This window comes from Diceros bicornis, chromosome 6, assembly GCF_020826845.1.
Source record: "Diceros bicornis minor isolate mBicDic1 chromosome 6, mDicBic1.mat.cur, whole genome shotgun sequence".
In the NCBI taxonomy this organism is placed as follows: Eukaryota; Metazoa; Chordata; class Mammalia; order Perissodactyla; family Rhinocerotidae; genus Diceros; species Diceros bicornis.
The window spans coordinates 82,515,883-82,534,134 of NC_080745.1; the positions used below are offsets into that span (position 1 = coordinate 82,515,883).

Sequence of the window (18,252 nt, forward strand, 5' to 3'; positions counted from 1 at the left end):
TTTCTCTCCTAATCTCTGTACTTTTTCTTTTTCTTCTTGTCATATCACTCACATAAGATTTGACTGTTAAGAAAGGGAGTGGGGAGGAAGCAAAGGAAAATCTTTTCTGGGCCCTCTGCTGTTCTTGTTTCCCTCACCCACGGAGAGAACTACAGCTCCATCCTGTGTGTGTCATGCCACCCCCAGCTCCTTGCCCTTTGAGCATCTATCTCACTCTTCTGTCTTTCTCTTTCTTCATCCTCTGTCCTGTGGTTGCCTCATCCCCTCCCCTCCCTGCACCCCGTTAAAGCTCTTGTTCTGACCACACCATCAGCTTGGCCGATGGAAGGTGTACTCCTGGTATGTATTAGAACTGAGATAATCACTTCAGGGGACTTTTCCCATGGGAACATCTTACCTTCCTGGGGTATAGGATGAGGGGAATAAGATGTCTGTACTTAAACTCACTCCTGTTTCCCTCCTACTTATTCTCTACATATTCATGCACAAATTATTGTTCTTGCCTAGTGAGATGGGAACATAAATTTATTTGAACAGATGTCATTGACAGTCAAAAAACGGTGTGGGTGAGCCCTGCACTCTTCCTGACTGTCACTGAACTCTGAGCTCTGTGGAATGCAAGCAAGTGTGATTTAGGAACTGTCTCAGTTTGCTAGGGCTGCCATAGCAAAGTTCCCCAGACTGGGTGGCTTAAACAACAGACATTTATTTTCTCACAATTCTGGAGGCTAGAAGTCCGAGAGCAAGTTGTCATCAGGGTTGGTTTCTCTGAGGCCTCTCTCCTTGGCTTGTAGATGGCCATCTTCTCCCTGTGTCTTCACATCGTCTTCTCTCTGTGTGCGTCTGTGTCCAAATTTCCTCTTATGAGGACACCAGTCATACTGGATTGGGGCCCCCCCAATGACCTCATTTTAACTTAGTTATCTCTTTAAAAACCCTATTTCTTTACGGTCACATTCTGAGGTACCTGGGGGTTAGGCCTCCAACATATGAATTTTGAGGGGACGTAGTTCAGCTTATGACAGAAACCTAATGTCCACTGGAATGCTTATTACAAAAGCACGTCAAAAGAATTCCGTCTATTGCTCCTTACCCTTTATTTCACAGTGACGTAGGCCGTTCCCCAAATAGCATTGACTAGGCACCTGCCCTAGAGGTGGACTAACCCTGAAGATCACACAGTTGCCTTGGGATCAGGTTACTTCATTTAAGCCTCAGTTGCTGACTATAAGTCAAAGATGATGACGCCTCCTTGATACAGTTATTGTGAGATTTAATAAAACTCACATAAAGTGCTTAGCATGGTTCCTGATAGTGGGAAGCATTCAACAGATGCTGGCTATTAATTTTTTTCCTTAGTTTTATACTTTTATTTATTTGTTTTTTTCCCCCAAAGCCCCAGTAGATAGTTGTATGTCATAGCTGCACATCCTTCTAGTTGCTATGGGACGCAGCCTCAGCATGGCCGGAGAAGCGGTGCATTGGTGCACGCCCGGGATCCGAACCCGGGCCGCCAGCAGCGGAGTGCACGCACTTAACCACTAAGCCATGGGGCCAGCTCTTTTTCCTTAGTTTTAAAAGTAACTTAGAGGTGTCAGATGTTCCACTGGAGAACCACTTAAGTTCTAGCTATACAATTTTGAACAAAAATTAAACTTGGACCGTTTTTCCTAATAATGGGAATTAATATTTGCTGAAACTATGATGATATTAACATGTCACTAAAAGACTACATGGTGGGGATTATAAAAGGTAATGTTTTTAAGTAGTAAAATATTAGTAACATTAGTGAAGGTTCTATTTCATAATCCACACGCCCCTTTTAAAATGTGGTTGAAGAATTTTAAAGTATTATTTGGCTGTGGTATCCTTTGCTGATAATTGCCCTTCCTTTTAGCAAGCACTGCCAAAGATTGTTCTATTAACCCTGGTACCTAGAGAATACCTTTTTAGATCCGTTGGCCTTTCTTCAGTTTGGAAGGCCTCTTCCCCAGATGTTTGCAGGCAAGTGGACTTTCAGTCAGGGTGTAATGTAATTTATCTCCCCCCACTTGAATGTGTCTGACTTTGGTTTGATTGGTTGGGATTTATTAACATGAGGAACATAAAGTAGAAGGGACATGTAATGTGCTAAATAGATGAAAGAATAGTAAAGCTCCATGAAAAATCAGCAGTTTTTATTCTTTGTATCCAGGAAGAAGTAAGAATGATAGTCAAATTCTTATCACAACTGTAATTACACATTAATTTTTTGTTTTCTTCTTTTTTGTCTGTCCCCCTTCTGGAGGATAAACTCCAAGATGGGGGCTGTGTCTGTTTTGCTCCCTGCTGTGTGCCCCTGTGCAGGGGCTATTCAAGAATATTCAGCAAATATTTATTTAACAGATGTTTATGGAGTGCCTGCTGTGTGCCAAGGCCTGCACTCAGTACTGGGGATTACAGGGCAAACAAAACTCAAAGCTTCCAGGAGCGTAGAATCGAATCTGAGACAGACCTTCATTACCCGATCATACAGTTTTATCATTAGACTTAAGCTTCTGAAAAAAAACGTGGGATGTTGTGAAGCAAATCACAGAGGGCCCTGACTGGTGTGAGGGGGTCCTGGATGAAAGGCATCCCTGCAGAAGTGATGTCTGGGTTGAGGCCTGAAAAATGAGTAGAGATAATCTGGACAGGGCCAGGGTGAGGGGCGGGTTGGGGTGCGGGAAGAGGAGAGATGGCTCTTGGCCGAGTAAGCAGCTGTGCGGAAGGCCCACGTGATTGATGTCTTTCCTCTACTTATTTTCTGTGTCATGTTGGGGAGATAGCCTGTTTCACACAGATAACCATGAAGAGGTTGCTTTAGGCTGAAGACTTTAAATGGATCACAAAAGCTCTTTCAGTTAGAGATTTTGAAGATTGAATATTTGAAAAGAGGATAAGCTCAGTTAGGGTAAGAAGTATCTGAATATAAAAAGCAAAAGTATATATTCCATGATATATTCGGAAATAATTTTAAGAGAAAATTGTCAGGAGTCTTGCTTAATTTGGCAATAGAGGCTCTTGGTTTAGTAATTAAGTGAATTACTACTTGTAGTATTGAACAGCCGCAGATGCAGTTCACTCAAGTAACTCTCGTTAAACTAGTACTCGCCATCTGCTGTTTCTCCACTTTTGAAGTGATGAAGATGTCTCAGTCATTAAAATGATAAAGTGTTTTATGTATATGATTTAAAAAGTGTGATTTTAGTCTTTTGTCTATGGAGCCTTTCTTGCTATGACTAATGACGTGAAATATTTTATATATTTTAGTGATGAATGAATTGAGTGTCGCTAGCGTTGCTTTAGTACTTTTCCTAAAAAGCTGTTGGAAAACCCCACTCCTCCAGGGCACTGGAGAAAAGGGAAGAGGAGCCTGGCAGGGCCCCTGAGGAGCTCTCAGCCTCTGCTGGAGGCCTGCTTCTTGGGGCACACATTTAGATATTTCTTCTTTTCAAATACAAGTTTAATTGTCTGTGTACAACTGCACTGTGAGAGAAGCAGAGTGTTTTATTGTCTACTGACAACTCACATTATTAGAAACATGTAAAGATTGTGATGATGGTGGTACAGCTCTGTAAATTTGTTAAAATCATTGGGTTATATACTTACAGTGGGTGAATTTTATGGTATATAATTGTATCTCAATAAAGCCATTAAAAACATTTAAGTCAGAAGATAGCTTTTGTTGTAGCCTGTTGTCATTACTCTTAATTTTTTTTTTTTTTTTTTTGTGAGGAGATCAGCCCTGTGCTGACATCTGCCAATCCTCCTCTTTTTTTTGCTGAGGAAGACCGGCCCTGGGCTAACATCCGTGCCCATCTTCCTCCACTTTACACGAGACGCCGCCACAGCATGGCTTGCCAAGCAGTGCGTTGGTGCGTGCCCGGGGTTCCGAACCGGCGAACCCCAGGCCACTGCAGCAGAGTGCGCACTTAACCACTTGCGCCGCCGGGCCAGCCCCATTACTTCTGATTTTTATCTTAATTTTAAAAAAATCTGCTTTTTGGTAGTTTACAGGTGATTTTTTCATGTACTAAAGTTGCTTTGAGGGAAGTATTCTAAAGAAACAGTATTATTTGTGATATAACATTTCTACCAAAATAGAAATGATCTAAAGTGTAATTCAAATACAGTCATTTTATATTCATTTTGGCATTCATGAGGATCTCAGAAGTATTTATTTTGGAGGTAAGATTTTCATTGGTGACTAGGTTCCTGGTTAACCCTTAAAAGATTCTTTAATTGTAGTTTATCTGACCTGTTCTAGTAATGGCTTTGGGTCTTGCAAGCAGGCAGTAAGTGGTGGGCGAGATTCCTTCCTTTGGCATCTTCTCACCTCTGTCTTTTGCTTCCCTCCTCTTCCTTTTCCTCTCTCCCCAGGCACCTGGGTGCTGAATGGCCTTTCTCTTTGCTCTCTTTAGCCTGTTCCATCACTCTGTGCTTCAGAGTGTTGCACCACCTCCCTTGTCCCTAATCTGCCCTCCAGTCTCCTTGGTGCAGATGGTCACACCACCCTGGTTGGAGCAATGCTTGAACTAGACACATGAATGTGAGCCGTTGTTCTGAGCTCTCCCAAGGTCGTCAGACAGGCATACTCGTTATTTCTGAGCACATCTCTAACTAGCAGATTTTTATATTTTCAGGCAGAGAGATACTTTAGAGACAGGCCAGTTTGCCTCTTCTGCTATTCTGCTATAATTCCATTTTTCTAGTTATAAACCCATTTGTTCTTAAACTCCGGATGTTTTTCTCAGTGATGCCTATGGCGGTGATATTAAAAGATTTTAGCATCAGAAAGAGAAGAGGATTGTTAAGGTAGGAGTGACTGACTGTAGGTATGGGCCGCCTATAAAGGTGCTTTCTATATTTGTTTCCTCCTTTATATTCTTCTTAAACTTTCTATCTTATTGAACATTTTGAAGTGATTGCAATCAAATTATTATCAGGTCTAATTGTGTTTAAGAAAGGAGATTCTTGATAAATATAGCGCGTTCTCACTTACTTAGACGTGGCTAATATCAGCCATCCAAGCAGAGAATGAAGGTTATTCATTTAATTGGCTTGGTTATCAGGTTGTTACAGCCTGTGGGTTTGGATCCCCATGTCGGGGCCAATCGCCTCCAACCTTGAAGCATGCTTATGTCACCTCTCAAAGTATCAGTTTATCTTCATGATGATAAACCTGCATCATGAATAAAAATCCCAATTATACTTTGTATACTTAATATACTTAATAGGAAAGTATATAATATATGAAAGTTTTCAATAAACATATAAGAAAACATCTTAGCCCTTTAGGAGGATAAGCTATAGTTATCTGGAAAATGTACTTTTATGCGCAAATTCTTTTTGCCCAATGATACTTTATAAGTTAGACTTTTCTAGTTTTCTAAGACTATTATAGATACAAAAGACTTTGTATTTTTATAGAGTATAATAGATTATTTCATTTTGGCAGGTCATTATTAGGAATTTTATTATTAGAATGAATTTAAATTCATCCTAAGCATCACAGGCTAAGCTGAATATGTTTCTGATTCTACTGTTTGGTACTTTTGAAATGGAGCCTATTAAAACTGCCTCTTGCCCTAGATGCTCTCCTTATGAGTCATTGTCAATTTTCTCTAAACCCAGACTTAGGAAACTTTAGTAGGCAACAGAGCAAGCAGTCGAGAAACATTGAGTAGTTACTATGTATGGAAGATGAACAAATTAATAACTGGCTCTGTAGTCACTGAAAGCATTAGAAGCCCAATGTGATGTACTTTTAGCTACCAGCTACCTGACAAGGACTATTGCGGTGGTAGTATTACTTATAATTCCACTTACTTGATGTACAATGCTCCCTGAAATATATTCAGGGATGTATGGTGCTTTATGTCCATTAGGAAAAAAAAAAGCTTTTCTCTTAATGTGGTTTAAAAAAGTAGAAATGGCTTTAAATATAAAACAAAAAACTGTGTTAAACATACCATGAATTTATACCTTTAGTATAAATTTAAAGTCATGTGTAAGTTTGCATAAAACCTACTTTATAGACTCATGCTCATACTCATTTAAAAGTACTAAATGGCCAACTAATAGCTTACGCAATAGGTATCAGTGAAGTAGGTTTTATGCATTCTTCAGACTGAATTTAAATTTCTACCAATGATTTGTTAAAAAAAAAAGGCAGGATCCTTTAAATTGGAACATAATTTATCTTAAGATAAGCCATTAAGCTATCTGAATTATTAGATTCTCTTAGAATGTATAGTGTGTTAATATAGTATTATATAATGGATCATTTAAAGATATTTCATATGTTTAAAAAAATGAGATCAAAAGAAACTAGTCAGATTCTGTTTCTGACAGCAACAGACTAGCAGTATTTGAAGAGATAATAGCCAAGAATTTCCCAAAATCTACTATAAATACGAGTCATAGTTTCAAGAAGTACTTTTAACCACAAGAGAAAGAATATAAAGAAAATCACACTTAGCCACCTCATAATAAAACTGATGAAAACTAAAGACAGAATATCCTAAAAGCAGCCAAAGAAAAAATACACATTAAATTCAAAGGCATGTAGTAAGCCTTGATAGAAATAATGGAAGCCAGAAGACAATGGAATGATATCTTCCAAGTGCCTGTCTAGAATTTTATACTTTCAAAAATTAAGGAAAATAAAGACATTTTGAGACAAACTGAGAGAATTCATCACTGGCAGTATCTGCACTAAAAGAAATACTAAAGAGAGTTCTTCAGGCAAAAGGAGAATGATTCCAGATGGGAGTGTAGAGATGTAGAAAGGAATGAAGATCCATGGAAAGGGTAAATATGTTGGTAAATTTAAAAGAATTTGGCTTTACATAGGGTTTAAAATTAATACAGAATTAAAATACATAACAACAATAGTAACAATAGGGAGGTAAAAGAGGTTGGTGTTCTAATTTCCTTTCACTGTCCAGGAACTGGCAGAAGTACTAGGCTTTTGTAAGTTAGGGTACATGTTATCATCCCCTACAATATAACCACTGACAAGGGCTGGCCCGGTGGCGCAAGCGGTTAAGTGCGCGTGCTCCGCTGCGGCGGCCTGGGGTTCCCCAGTTCGGATCCCAGGTGCGCACTGACACACCACTTAGCAAGCCATGCTATAGCGGCGTCCCATATAAAGTGGGGGAAGATGGGCACGGATGTTAGCCCAGGGCCAGTCTTCCTCAGCAAAAAGAGGAGGATTGGCAGATGTTAGCCCAGGGCCAGTCTTCCTCAGCAAAAAAACAGGAGGATTGGCAGATGTTAGCTGATCTTCCTCACACACACACAAAAAATGTAACCACTAACAGAATAATAAAAGATTGTAAAAAGTTAATTAAGGGGGGAAATGGAATATTGATAATTTAAAATTTTAATCTAAAAGACAAAAAAAGACAGATATATAGAACAAGTGGGAGAAATGGTAGATTGATTCCTAACTATATCAATAATTATATTATATATGAATGGAGTCAATACTTAATTTAAAAAACAAAGATTTTCATACTGGAAAACCAATAAAATCCATCTATAAGCTGCTTTCGAGATAAACACCTTAGGGCGCCGGCCCAGTGGTGCGAGTGGTTAAGTGCGCACCCTCCGCTGCCGCGGCCCGGGGTTCACCGGTTCGGACCCCGGGTGTGCACTGACGCACTGCTTGTCAAGCCATGCTGCGGCAACGTCCCATATAAAGTGGAGGAAGATGGGCATGGATGTTAGCCCAGGGCCAGTCTTCCTCAGCAAAAAGAGGAGAATTGGCAGATGTTAGCTCAGGGCCGCTCTTCCTCACAAAAAAAAAGTAAAAAAAAAAAAGATAAACACCTTAGTTATATGCGTACAGAACGGTTGAAAGTAAAAACATAGAAAAAAGATAAACCACGCAAATACTAACCGATTGAAAACTGATGTAGCCATCCTAATATCAAAGCAGACTTTAAGGCAAGAAGCACAGAGAGAGACATTTCAAAAATAACAAAAGCTTCAAGTCACCAGGAAGATAAAACAATCATAAATTTGTATGCACCTAAACATAACTTCAAAATATATAAAGAGCACTGAGTCATTTGGCTTAAATTTATTAGTTCAGACTGTCAGTTTGAATTGACAGAGAAGCATAGAAAGTTTTCTTATTGTCAGCTTGACCCAGAAGAAAGGAAAGATGAGCCGACTATTATCTCCTTTCCTAATTCTCTTTTCCCATCTTTATCGACATATCTCCATCCTCTGATATATCTGGTGCAAATACAGACTCCTCTGTGGCTCTTTGAGGCATGATCTGCAGAAGCCCTTTGAGAATTTAAACATTTATATTTGAATATTATGTTACAGACAACTTTGGAGTGCATAGTATCCACCTGTGTCTTGGGGATAGTTTTTATTGGCATGTGGATTAATTATAAATTCTACTGTGCTGGCTTCTCCTTCAAAATCTACTGTGAGTGTTAAGGCAGTGGGTGCTCTCCACTTCACCGTTTCCCAGCCGCTCCTCCCTGGAGCTCCAGAAGTGGTGAAGGGAGCGCTCTGTCCTCAGGAATATAGTCTGCTGTTTTGGTGCAAGCTAGAGGAGGTCAACATGTGAGAGTCGATAGCAGACTCACCTTCTCTTTTTATTTTTACCTTTGGTCATATCATGAATGTTTAGAGAGAGATGCAGAGAAACGGCAAAGTGTCCAAAAGAGCAGTGAGCACAGAACCTACAAAATAAGTTACGGTTGTATTCTACAAAAATAAGTCCCTTTTTTTTCTCTCAAAAAATAAAGTCTTTTTTTTTTTTTTTGTGAGGAAGATCAGCTCTGAGCTAACATCCATGCTAATCCTCCTCCTTTTGCTGAGGAAGACCAGCTCTGAGCTAACAGCTATTGCCAATCCTCCTCCTTCCCCCCCTCCCAAAGCCCCAGTAGATAGTTGTATGTCATAGTTGCACATCCATCTAGTTGCTGTGTGTGGGACGCGGCCTCAGCATGGCTGGAGAAGCGGTGCCTCGGTGCGCGCCCGGGATCCAAACCCAGGCCGCCAGCAGCGGAGCGTGCGTGCTTAACTGCTAAGCCACGGGGCCAGCCCTCAAAAAATAAAGTCTTAAAAAAAAAAATCGTACTGAACCAGTTCAAATTAGAACCAGTCTTTGGAAAAAGCCAGGAAAAAAAAAAAAAACCAGAAAAGCAAAATCATTTCCACACAAATATTTTATTCACTTCAAGTGTCTGGCACATACCAGTATGTACTGCATATGTATTTCTATCGGCAGGAGCTCTTTTAATTGAATCTCACTTAATCCTGTTTACCAGATTAACCAGCATGCCCCACTGCCTCTGCAAAGCCTATTGGTGGATGCACTGGGTGCTCTGAAGGCTGGCGGCTGGTGGGGGACTGAGTAGGAAGCCCTCTTCTTCTGGTGGATTGTTTGTTGTGTTTGTTCCCAGACCTGTTTTACTCGCTATTGTAATCACATAATTTAATTAAATATTAAATAAGCCTATCAACTATAAGTGCAAAAAGAAAGACTTCTTTACTGAGAACTTTTCTTTGAGAAGGAGCCACTGATGAGTATTTGGTGGTGTTTACTCTTTTTTTAATGCCGCACAGCTTTATCTAGAACTCACAAAGTGGGATTTGGATTAGAGTTAAAGAATTTCCATGGAGTGGGGAATAATGGTCAAAGGGAACTTTAGTTTTGTCTGTAATATTTACTTTTTTAAACAAATGGAATGTATTCATATATTTCCTATCTAATTAACATTAATAAAAATAAAAAGGATTGCTGGATACTCGTTAAATGCTTATCTTTTCTTTTCTGTTTTTTTTAATTTTTTTTTGTGAGAAAGATCAGCCCTGAGCTAATATCCATGCTAATCCTCCTCTTTTTGCTGAGGAAGACCGACTCTGAGCTAACATCTATTGCCAATCCTCCTCCCTTTTTTTCCCCAAAGCCCCAGTAGATAGTTGTGTGTCATAGTTGCACATACTTCTGGTTGCTGCATGTGGGATGCGTCCTCATCATGGCCAGAGAAGCAGTGCATCGGTGCGTGCCTGGGATCCAAACCCAGGCCGCCAGTAGCGGAGCACCAGCATTTAACTGCCAAGCCACGGGGCTGGCCCTAAGTGCTTATCTTTCCTATCTGATGGTAAGATGGATAGCTGTGTCGAGAAATAGGTAGATGCAATACTTCCTAGAGGTGAGGTCGTGAGTAGAGTGAAAACATTATTTTTTTTCTAAAGTTTGATGAAAAAAAAATTTTTGATGAAAATCTTTATCCCACAATTGTTTATCCCCTTTTAATGAGTCAGTTACTGTATTGGGCAAGCAGTTGAATCTTTTCCAGGACTATTGTTTTACTTGCCCTGCTAGTCATACTTTTCAAGATAATCATTTCCTAATCCGTTTTCTTATCTTGCTGGGGAAGTCACATTTCCTTGTCTGTCTTTTCCTGGAGAGCCAGTGTTACAAAATTGACTTTTTCCCCATTGTGATATGTTTAAAAAGTTGAAAATGTCTTTATGCCAAAAGACCTTACCAGACTAAATTGCCTTTGCCGCTTGGTTACACTGCGTATCTAGATCTCAGTGTGGCGGCTTTGAGCCAAGTTTCTTTTCCTGGTGGGTGATATAAATGAATACAATGGTCTGTATGGGTGGTTTTAAAAATTTTATTACAAAAGTGTGCCTGATGGATACTGGGATTGCTAAACAATAGTGATGCTATACGTCTACATTTTTTTTTTGTCTTAAAACTCAAACTATAAAAAATATATTTGGATCGTTTAACTCTGTAACTCACATGCTCATTCTTGCCGGACTTTCCAAGCTTTTGGGGGTTGTTGTGGTGTTTTGTTTCACCAAAGGCAAAATAATTATAGGAATAGAGATTGCTGTTATTTCCCATGATGTTTTTTGTTTGTTCGTTTTGCTTTGTTTTCTAATCTCAGTGATTTTGCCTGGAAATACCTCAGTGTATAATTAGAAATTTTCATTTTCTTTCTATTGTGATAATTTTAATTATTCCTTTGAACACTACTCCAAACAGCTACGTCTTTTCACTAATGTTGATACATTTCAAGAACTAGTAGGCTATCCTAGCTTAACCTCTGTCTTTGGCAGAGAATACACTTTTTACTTTTGTATTCTCTGCTCCAGTAGGTAAGACTCCTAACAAGTTCTTTTGTTCTTTAGAAGGAGCTTTTTTTTTTAAAAAAAATTGAGATGTAATTCATATACAATAAAATTCACCCTTTGAAAGTGTACAATTCAGTGATTTTGAGTATATTCACAAGTTTGTACAGCCTTCGCCACTATCTAATTCTAGAACATTTTCACCCTCCCACCTTACTTAGATTATAACTAGTAGATATCTATTTTCTTATTAATTTTACTCTTAGTTTCTTCTTTTTGGTCAATGTGTGAGAGTGAAAACAGTAAGACAGGAAACTCGATTAAAAGATTTGAGAGACATAATATCCCAATGCAATTTGTAGATCTGATTGGAAGACAACTACAAAAAGATGTGTTTTTTTTGGTGAGGAAGATTAGCCCCGAGCTAACATCTGTTGCCAATTCTCCTCTTTTAGCTGAGGAAGATTGGCCCTGGGCTAACATCCGTGCCCATCTTCGTCTACTTCATATGTGGGATGCCTGCCACAGCATGGCTTGATAAGTGATGTGTAGGTCCACACCTGGGATCTGAACCTGCGGACCCCAGGCTGCCGTAGCTGAGTGCACGAACTCAACCACTATGCTACCAGGCCAGCCCCGAAAAAGAAGTTTTTTATCCATGGTCCCCACGCTCCCAGCTGCTAAATCATTTCAAAGCAGATTTTATATACATATATACTTCAATATGTATTTCAACACCATTTATCGACACACCGTCCTTTCCCTCTCTTTATCATCATTTACTAGATGCCCATATACGTGGGTCTGTGTCTGTCTTTTCTGTTCTATTCTAGCATTCATTTGTCCATTCCTATACCCGTACCACATTGTTTTATTTACCATAACTTTATAGTATGTTTTGCTATCTGGTAAACGTTAGCTCTTAGTAGTAATAACATGAATTATAAAAATTACTGTTTAATCTTCACAGCTACTCTCTGAGGTAGGCAGTTTTATTCACTTCTACAGATGAGAAAACCAGGAATGAGAGCAGTTAAGTATTGTGCTGTGTAGTACATGGCAAATCAGTGATGGAGCTAAAATCTGAGTCTGAGTTCTGACCTCAAAGTCCGGAACGTTGAAGCCTCGCTGGAGAGGGAGGCTGCTGTTTACAGGATTCTTTCTCTGTTGTTTGAGATCATTTACGTGGTGTTTTCTCAGATTTAATCTGCATTATAACTCCCCAGGTATATTGAACTTCAATCTGTAATATTTTTTTAAAGCAGTTCCTCAGTTTCTCACCTTCTTTCTGTATGAGTAGCTAGCTAAACTCGAAAAACATGCGTATTTTATTTTAAAATGTATTTGACTTTGTAAGTTGAATTTCAATATTAGCAATACCAATGTTTTTTTTGTGAAAAAAAGGATGCCTTTTGGTCTCCCAAGTGAGTTTATGTATGGGACAAAACCTCTGTGTTTGAAAGTTAATATTTTTATATTTTGGTACTTTGCCATTAGATGGTTTATTGGAAAGACGTTTATTCCGTTTGATTATGCACATTGTGTTTTTGTCATTGCTGTAATTTATTAAATCACAATTTGTGGAGTTCATATGAAGTGAATCCAAAGTAAGCGGCAGCAAGAAGGGTGAACCAGGATGAGGGCTTCCAGACGTTGGCTCGTCTGGTCAGCTGCCGATATTCTAGGTTGTTCAGTGTAAAACAGAAATTACTCCTGTGAGGTTGAGAGACCTGTGGTAAGGATTTCTTCTTATTTAACAAAATGTATTGACCTTCAACAGTGCATTATGTAGTATGTGCTTTATTATATGTTAGGTTTATTAAGTGTTAGGTGCTTGGTAACCTTGATCCATCCATGCCTGACACACTTCCCAGCACATGGGATGTCCTTGGTTAATGTGTAATGATAGTGAGTAATGAATTGGCCTATAAGAGCCTTTAAACTTTGGAGTAAATTTCCACCCTACTCTATAAAGAATTATGAAATGTTTCCAAATGTTTGTGTTTATGAAATGCCTAAAGCACATCTTCAAAGCACTATCCCAAAAATGAGAGTTGGTTAATATTGGGGAAAAAAATGGGGGAAATTGAAATACTATATATCTTTTTTAAAAATATTTTTTCATATGGGAAATATGTATCCATCATGTTATTTGTCTATAATAAGAAATTCCTGAAACACTATTTCAATTATTTTTATTTTTGGTGCTAATTAGGTATTATTTTTTTTAAGAGTGTAACCTCATAAACTGACAAGTTGCTTTTGCATGCTGTCTTTCATAGACTATTGCTCATTTAATTAAAAGTCTTTTGTGAGAAGTAAAAATTGGAAAGATAACTACTAGGCCTCTGAGTGTTCTCTTTCCTTCTTTCTCTCTTGTATTTATTAAAGATTTCTTTTGTTTTACCATCTCCCCCTGCCGCCTCCATTCTCCTCAATATATTTGCTTATTTGCTCAGTCCTAGTGTTTACACATAAAGTAGTTTGGGAATTGCTAACCCATACCCTTCTGATAAACAAATTCACTAACCAGAGTACAATATTGTGTACAGTTCTTTTTGTCTTTATCTTTACAAAATACTGTTTTCCAAAGTTACTTAGGTGAGTTTTTTCTTCCCTGTCTCGTACAGTGTGGTTACATTTTCCATCTGTAGCAGAGTTGGGTTACTGTTTGCATTTGTTTTGGGTTCCCCCCACGTTCTGGTTGAATTGAACTATTTCTTTATTTTTGAGGAGATGTGAAACATTACCATGGTTCTGAGAGTCAGAACTATACAGAAGGGTATACTCAGAGAACTGTCATTTCCCCTGATCCCATTATCATTCCTGTTTCCCCCTTCTTCCATCCCATTTCCGCCTACCCCTGTAGGTAACCAATCTCATTGATTGCTGATTTTTCTTTCGTTTTTTTGTACTAATGAGCAGGTATATGCATGTTTTCTCATATCTTTCTTACATAAAGGGTGGCACATTCTAGATACTCTTTAGTACTTTGATTTAGTAATCTCATTATATGATTATATTATGTACTTATTATATTTATTAATAATATATCCAGTTTATCCACTTAATATATCCAGGAAGCACTCCTTATCTGTTCATAGATTATTTTTTCATGGCTGCATAGTACTCCATTGAGTAGATGTGCCATAGTTGGTTCAGCCATTCTATTTCTGGGCAGTCGAGTTGTTTCCTGTGTTTTGCAGCTACAAACTGCTGTGATGAATAGACTTGAGTGTTTGTGCTCTTGTATTGTGTATCTTCAGGGTAAATTCACAAGAGTGGGATTGCTAGGTTAAAAGGTAAGTGCATATGTTTTATTGTTAGGTATCACTAAATTTCCCTCCAGAAATGTTGCATCTGTCTGTCTTCTCACCAGCATTGTATGACAGTGCCTGCTTCCCCGCAGCCTTGCCAGCGAACGTGCTGTCATACTTTATTTTCCCCAATCCGATAGGTGAGAACAGTATCACTACAATTTAATTTATATTTCTCTAATTGTGAGTGAGATTGAACATCTTTTCACATGTTTAAGGGCCATTTTTATATCTTTGTCGTGTGCTTTACTTTGAAGAGTTGTATCTGATGCACACTTTGTTGTTGTTAGGTTATTCACCCTCAGCTTGCCAGGTCAGTAGCACTTTACAGATACCAGACATTGCTTTTCTCTTTCAGATCTTCCATGGTGGCTTATTTTAATTCGGCAGAAAGCATCAGTGGGCAAACTTCCAGGAGGTCATGAAGTCTGTAAAGTTACCAAAATTGCTGTGCTATCACTTTCTGAAATGGAGCCTCAGGATCTTGAGCTAGAGGTAAGGTGAAGTCGCAGGAAATTTTATGGAAACTTGATATAAATATGATAGTAAATATGAGAATTTGGTTTAATAGACCAGAATCATATAATTTTGGAGCTGGATAAACATCCTTAAAGTAGTTTAATCCTGTGGTTTTCAAAATTTATTTTAGTAGTGGAACTTTTGTTTCAGAATCTGTGAAATCTAGTATATAAGATACACAAAGCAGAGTTGCTCTGGTTGAGGTGGTGATGGGGGGAGCGAATCCTTGGGGCCCTGCCAGCTTGGCCCCTTCTGCCTCCAGGGAGCCCCAGGACTCTGCATAGTACAGCTTAAAAACTTTTTTTGGGGACGGGGGGCAGTCAAGAAGGTGAGACTTAACTTTTACTATATCCTCTTTTATCTGTATTTCTTGAGATTTTTCTAAGCGTATATTTCTTTTGTAATTTTTTTTTTTTTAAGAAAGAAAAACCACTGATCTAGTGCGATCTTTTCATTTTCCAGGAGGAAACCAAGCCCACAATAGAGCGACTTAAGGCCAAAATAATGAGATTGCCCAGGGCCAGTGTTTTTCACGCTGTGCCACCATCTGGTAGAAGTAACCCACAAAAGCATTTGTATTGTGCCTGTTATCGGTGTGGGGAGGTGGCGTCTAGGGATGTCATTGCTCTGCCATAGTCCTAGCCTATTTTGATCACCATGTGATGTGCCAGGCAGGCCCTGAGGGTTACATGGATTATTATATTTAATCCCTCAGGCCACCATATAAGGTTAGGATCCATGTTGTACAGATGAAGACAGGAGCCTTGGCAAGGATTGAGGCACCCAGCTCGTGTGTGGTAGGGTCCGAACCTGGACTCAGGCCCTCTGGCCCTGTAGCACTCTGCTGAGCTGTCTCCCTGTGACCTGAACAGCAGGTAACAGGTAACATAGCACCCAGTGCCCCACAGCTCAGTACATGTTTTTCCAGGCTGAGTTTTTGGGGAGGAAGTTTGGTAACAGGGTTAAATTGTTGAAAAAACTAAGTAAAAATATAGTTATTTTTATGTTCAGGTTTTACTGGAAGTTTGACAATCTAATTTTAAGAAACCAAAATTAAAACGAGTTTAAGAGGACCTTGATATTCTATATGTTACAGGAATCCAAAAAAGAGTAGAGTATGTACTTCTTATTTCCCTTTATTGGCACTGGAGCCAGAATACTCTTCACTACTGCCGATCTAGAGACAAATAAATTAGCTGGCAATTAGGCCTGTTAAAAGCAAGTGCTGGCAGTTTTGGTTTGCATTTGATTTTAGGGAAGAGCAGCCAGACTAGCAAAAATTGTGTTAGTTTACTAAGCCCGTGAATTTGTCATCAGTGTCTTTTGAATGGCTTTGCTAGTAAATTGAAAGATCAGCATGGCTTTCTGTCACCAACCTTTGCCTTGAGGGTGAGGACCTCTTGGGCTGGCATTCTGGTTTGAGCGTTAAGCCTGGGGCCCTGGCAGTTAGATTTAGAGCCGGGGGCCCGCTCGTCCAGCACCGTGTCCACCTGTCAGTCATCAGTTTGTACATTCAGCACTCCTGACCCTGGGGAAATGAACTGTCACTCCTCATGCAGAGAAGCTTGGGACCCTCGTTGGACTTTTCAGGGAGGTGTTCTGATGCCCTTTGTGGCCACCAGTGTGTAACATTTTGACACTAGTAGCTGACAGTTGTATAAATGGAGAGGAGAAAAGCTTTAGGAAATAACATTTACATGGAATTTTTAAACACAAAAATGTGAATAGCATGAAAGCTTAAAGAATTTTTTTATTCTTCAAACTTTTCCTTTTCTTTCTCTTGTTACTCTCAAGTGAAAGAGATTATCTTCAAATAGAAATGAAAATGAGATTGAGTATTTTTGCAGTACTATTGGACTGTATAAGCTACGGCACTTATCAGGGGCATTAAAGGTATAGTCTGTGTTAATTATTGAAGCTATGATGACCTTTATTAGTTAGGGGTAAATGTAATTACTGTACCGAGTGTATTTTCAGATCCTATTTTAGTGAATAGTTTGGTACACCTTTCTCAGGAGAATATAATTTTAGAAATTTGCATGTAAGCCTTTTTTCTCCCTCTTTTTTATCCTGTTTGGTGGTGAAGGTGCTTTACAACAGTGAACAATAGGAGGAAGGGCACAGAACAGCTACGTTGAAAATCACCAAGAGCTCGCTTATTTTGTGTCCTGTTAATTAAATCTTTGGTATCCTTATTTCAATTTCCATATAACTTTATTTTATTATTTTTTTTAAAGTTTTGATTTATTATGACAATTTTTCTTATTAGAAATTTTTTTTTCCCCCAAAGCCCCAGTAGGTAGTTGTACGTCATAGCTGCACATCCTTCTAGTTGCTGTATGTGGGACGCGGCCTCAGCATGGCCGGAGAAGCGGTGCGTCGGTGCGCGCCCGGGATCCGAACCCGGGCCGCCAGCAGCGGAGCGCGCGCACTTAACCGCTAAGCCACGGGGCCGGCCCATATAACTTTATTTAAAAGGAGCTCTTAAAAGCTTAATTTTTGTTTTTCGATTATACAGTAAATTATACATGAGGAAAAGGAAAAAATCTCACCACTTAGAAATAATCATTGTCAATCTTCCAGTGAGTTTTAATGGTTGTTTCCACCTGCCCTAAGCTTTTTGGAGGACCACTATTACTTTCAAATTACCAGAATAGTTGTTATTTTCCGCATTTTTACATATTTTTTTCCTACTTAACCCCTGTTTTTCATGAACATACTTTTTATGCAGGTAAAAAGACTTTTTTAAACAACGCTGATGCTTGTGTCGTCTTAGTGTGTCTTTCTGATTTGGACACCCATGTATCACTCTGAATACCCACTGCTTTCATCCTTCCCCAGTGGACCCTCGGGCCCTCTAGTGTGACGACTGTTCTCACATTTGCTAGGTCCTCGTCCATCTTCTGTAATTGGAGCAGAAGCAATTTTATTTCAGTCTGGAATTAATAGAATGTCTAGTTTTCTGCCTTAGTTGCCTTTTTACCTCAAGTATATGGCTTGCTTGTCAGTTTTTTTTAATAATTCACATACGACTATACAGTTCACCCATTGAAAGCATATAACTCAATGGTTTTTAATTTATTCACAGTTTTGTGACCATCACCACAATCAGTTTTAGAACATTTTCATCACTCCAAAAAGAAACCCTGTGCTTACTAGCAGTCATTCATTTGCCTCCAAACCCTAGCTCCCTCAATCCTAGGCAACCACTAATCTACTTTCTGTCTCTATAAATTTGCCTATTCTGAACATTTCTTATAAATGGAATCATACA

The 18,252-nt window shown here is 39.0% G+C and overlaps 1 protein-coding gene across 1 annotated transcript in view; it reads left to right on the forward strand.

Annotated features, from left to right (window-relative positions):
- INPP5F (inositol polyphosphate-5-phosphatase F) overlaps nt 1–18,252 on the forward strand; it is an 84,938-nt gene that overhangs the window by 23,732 nt on the left and 42,954 nt on the right. The window contains exon 3 of the mRNA XM_058544125.1: nt 14,818–14,954. Coding sequence (XP_058400108.1) covers nt 14,818–14,954 — 137 coding nt within the window. The remainder of the gene's footprint in view (nt 1–14,817; nt 14,955–18,252) is intronic.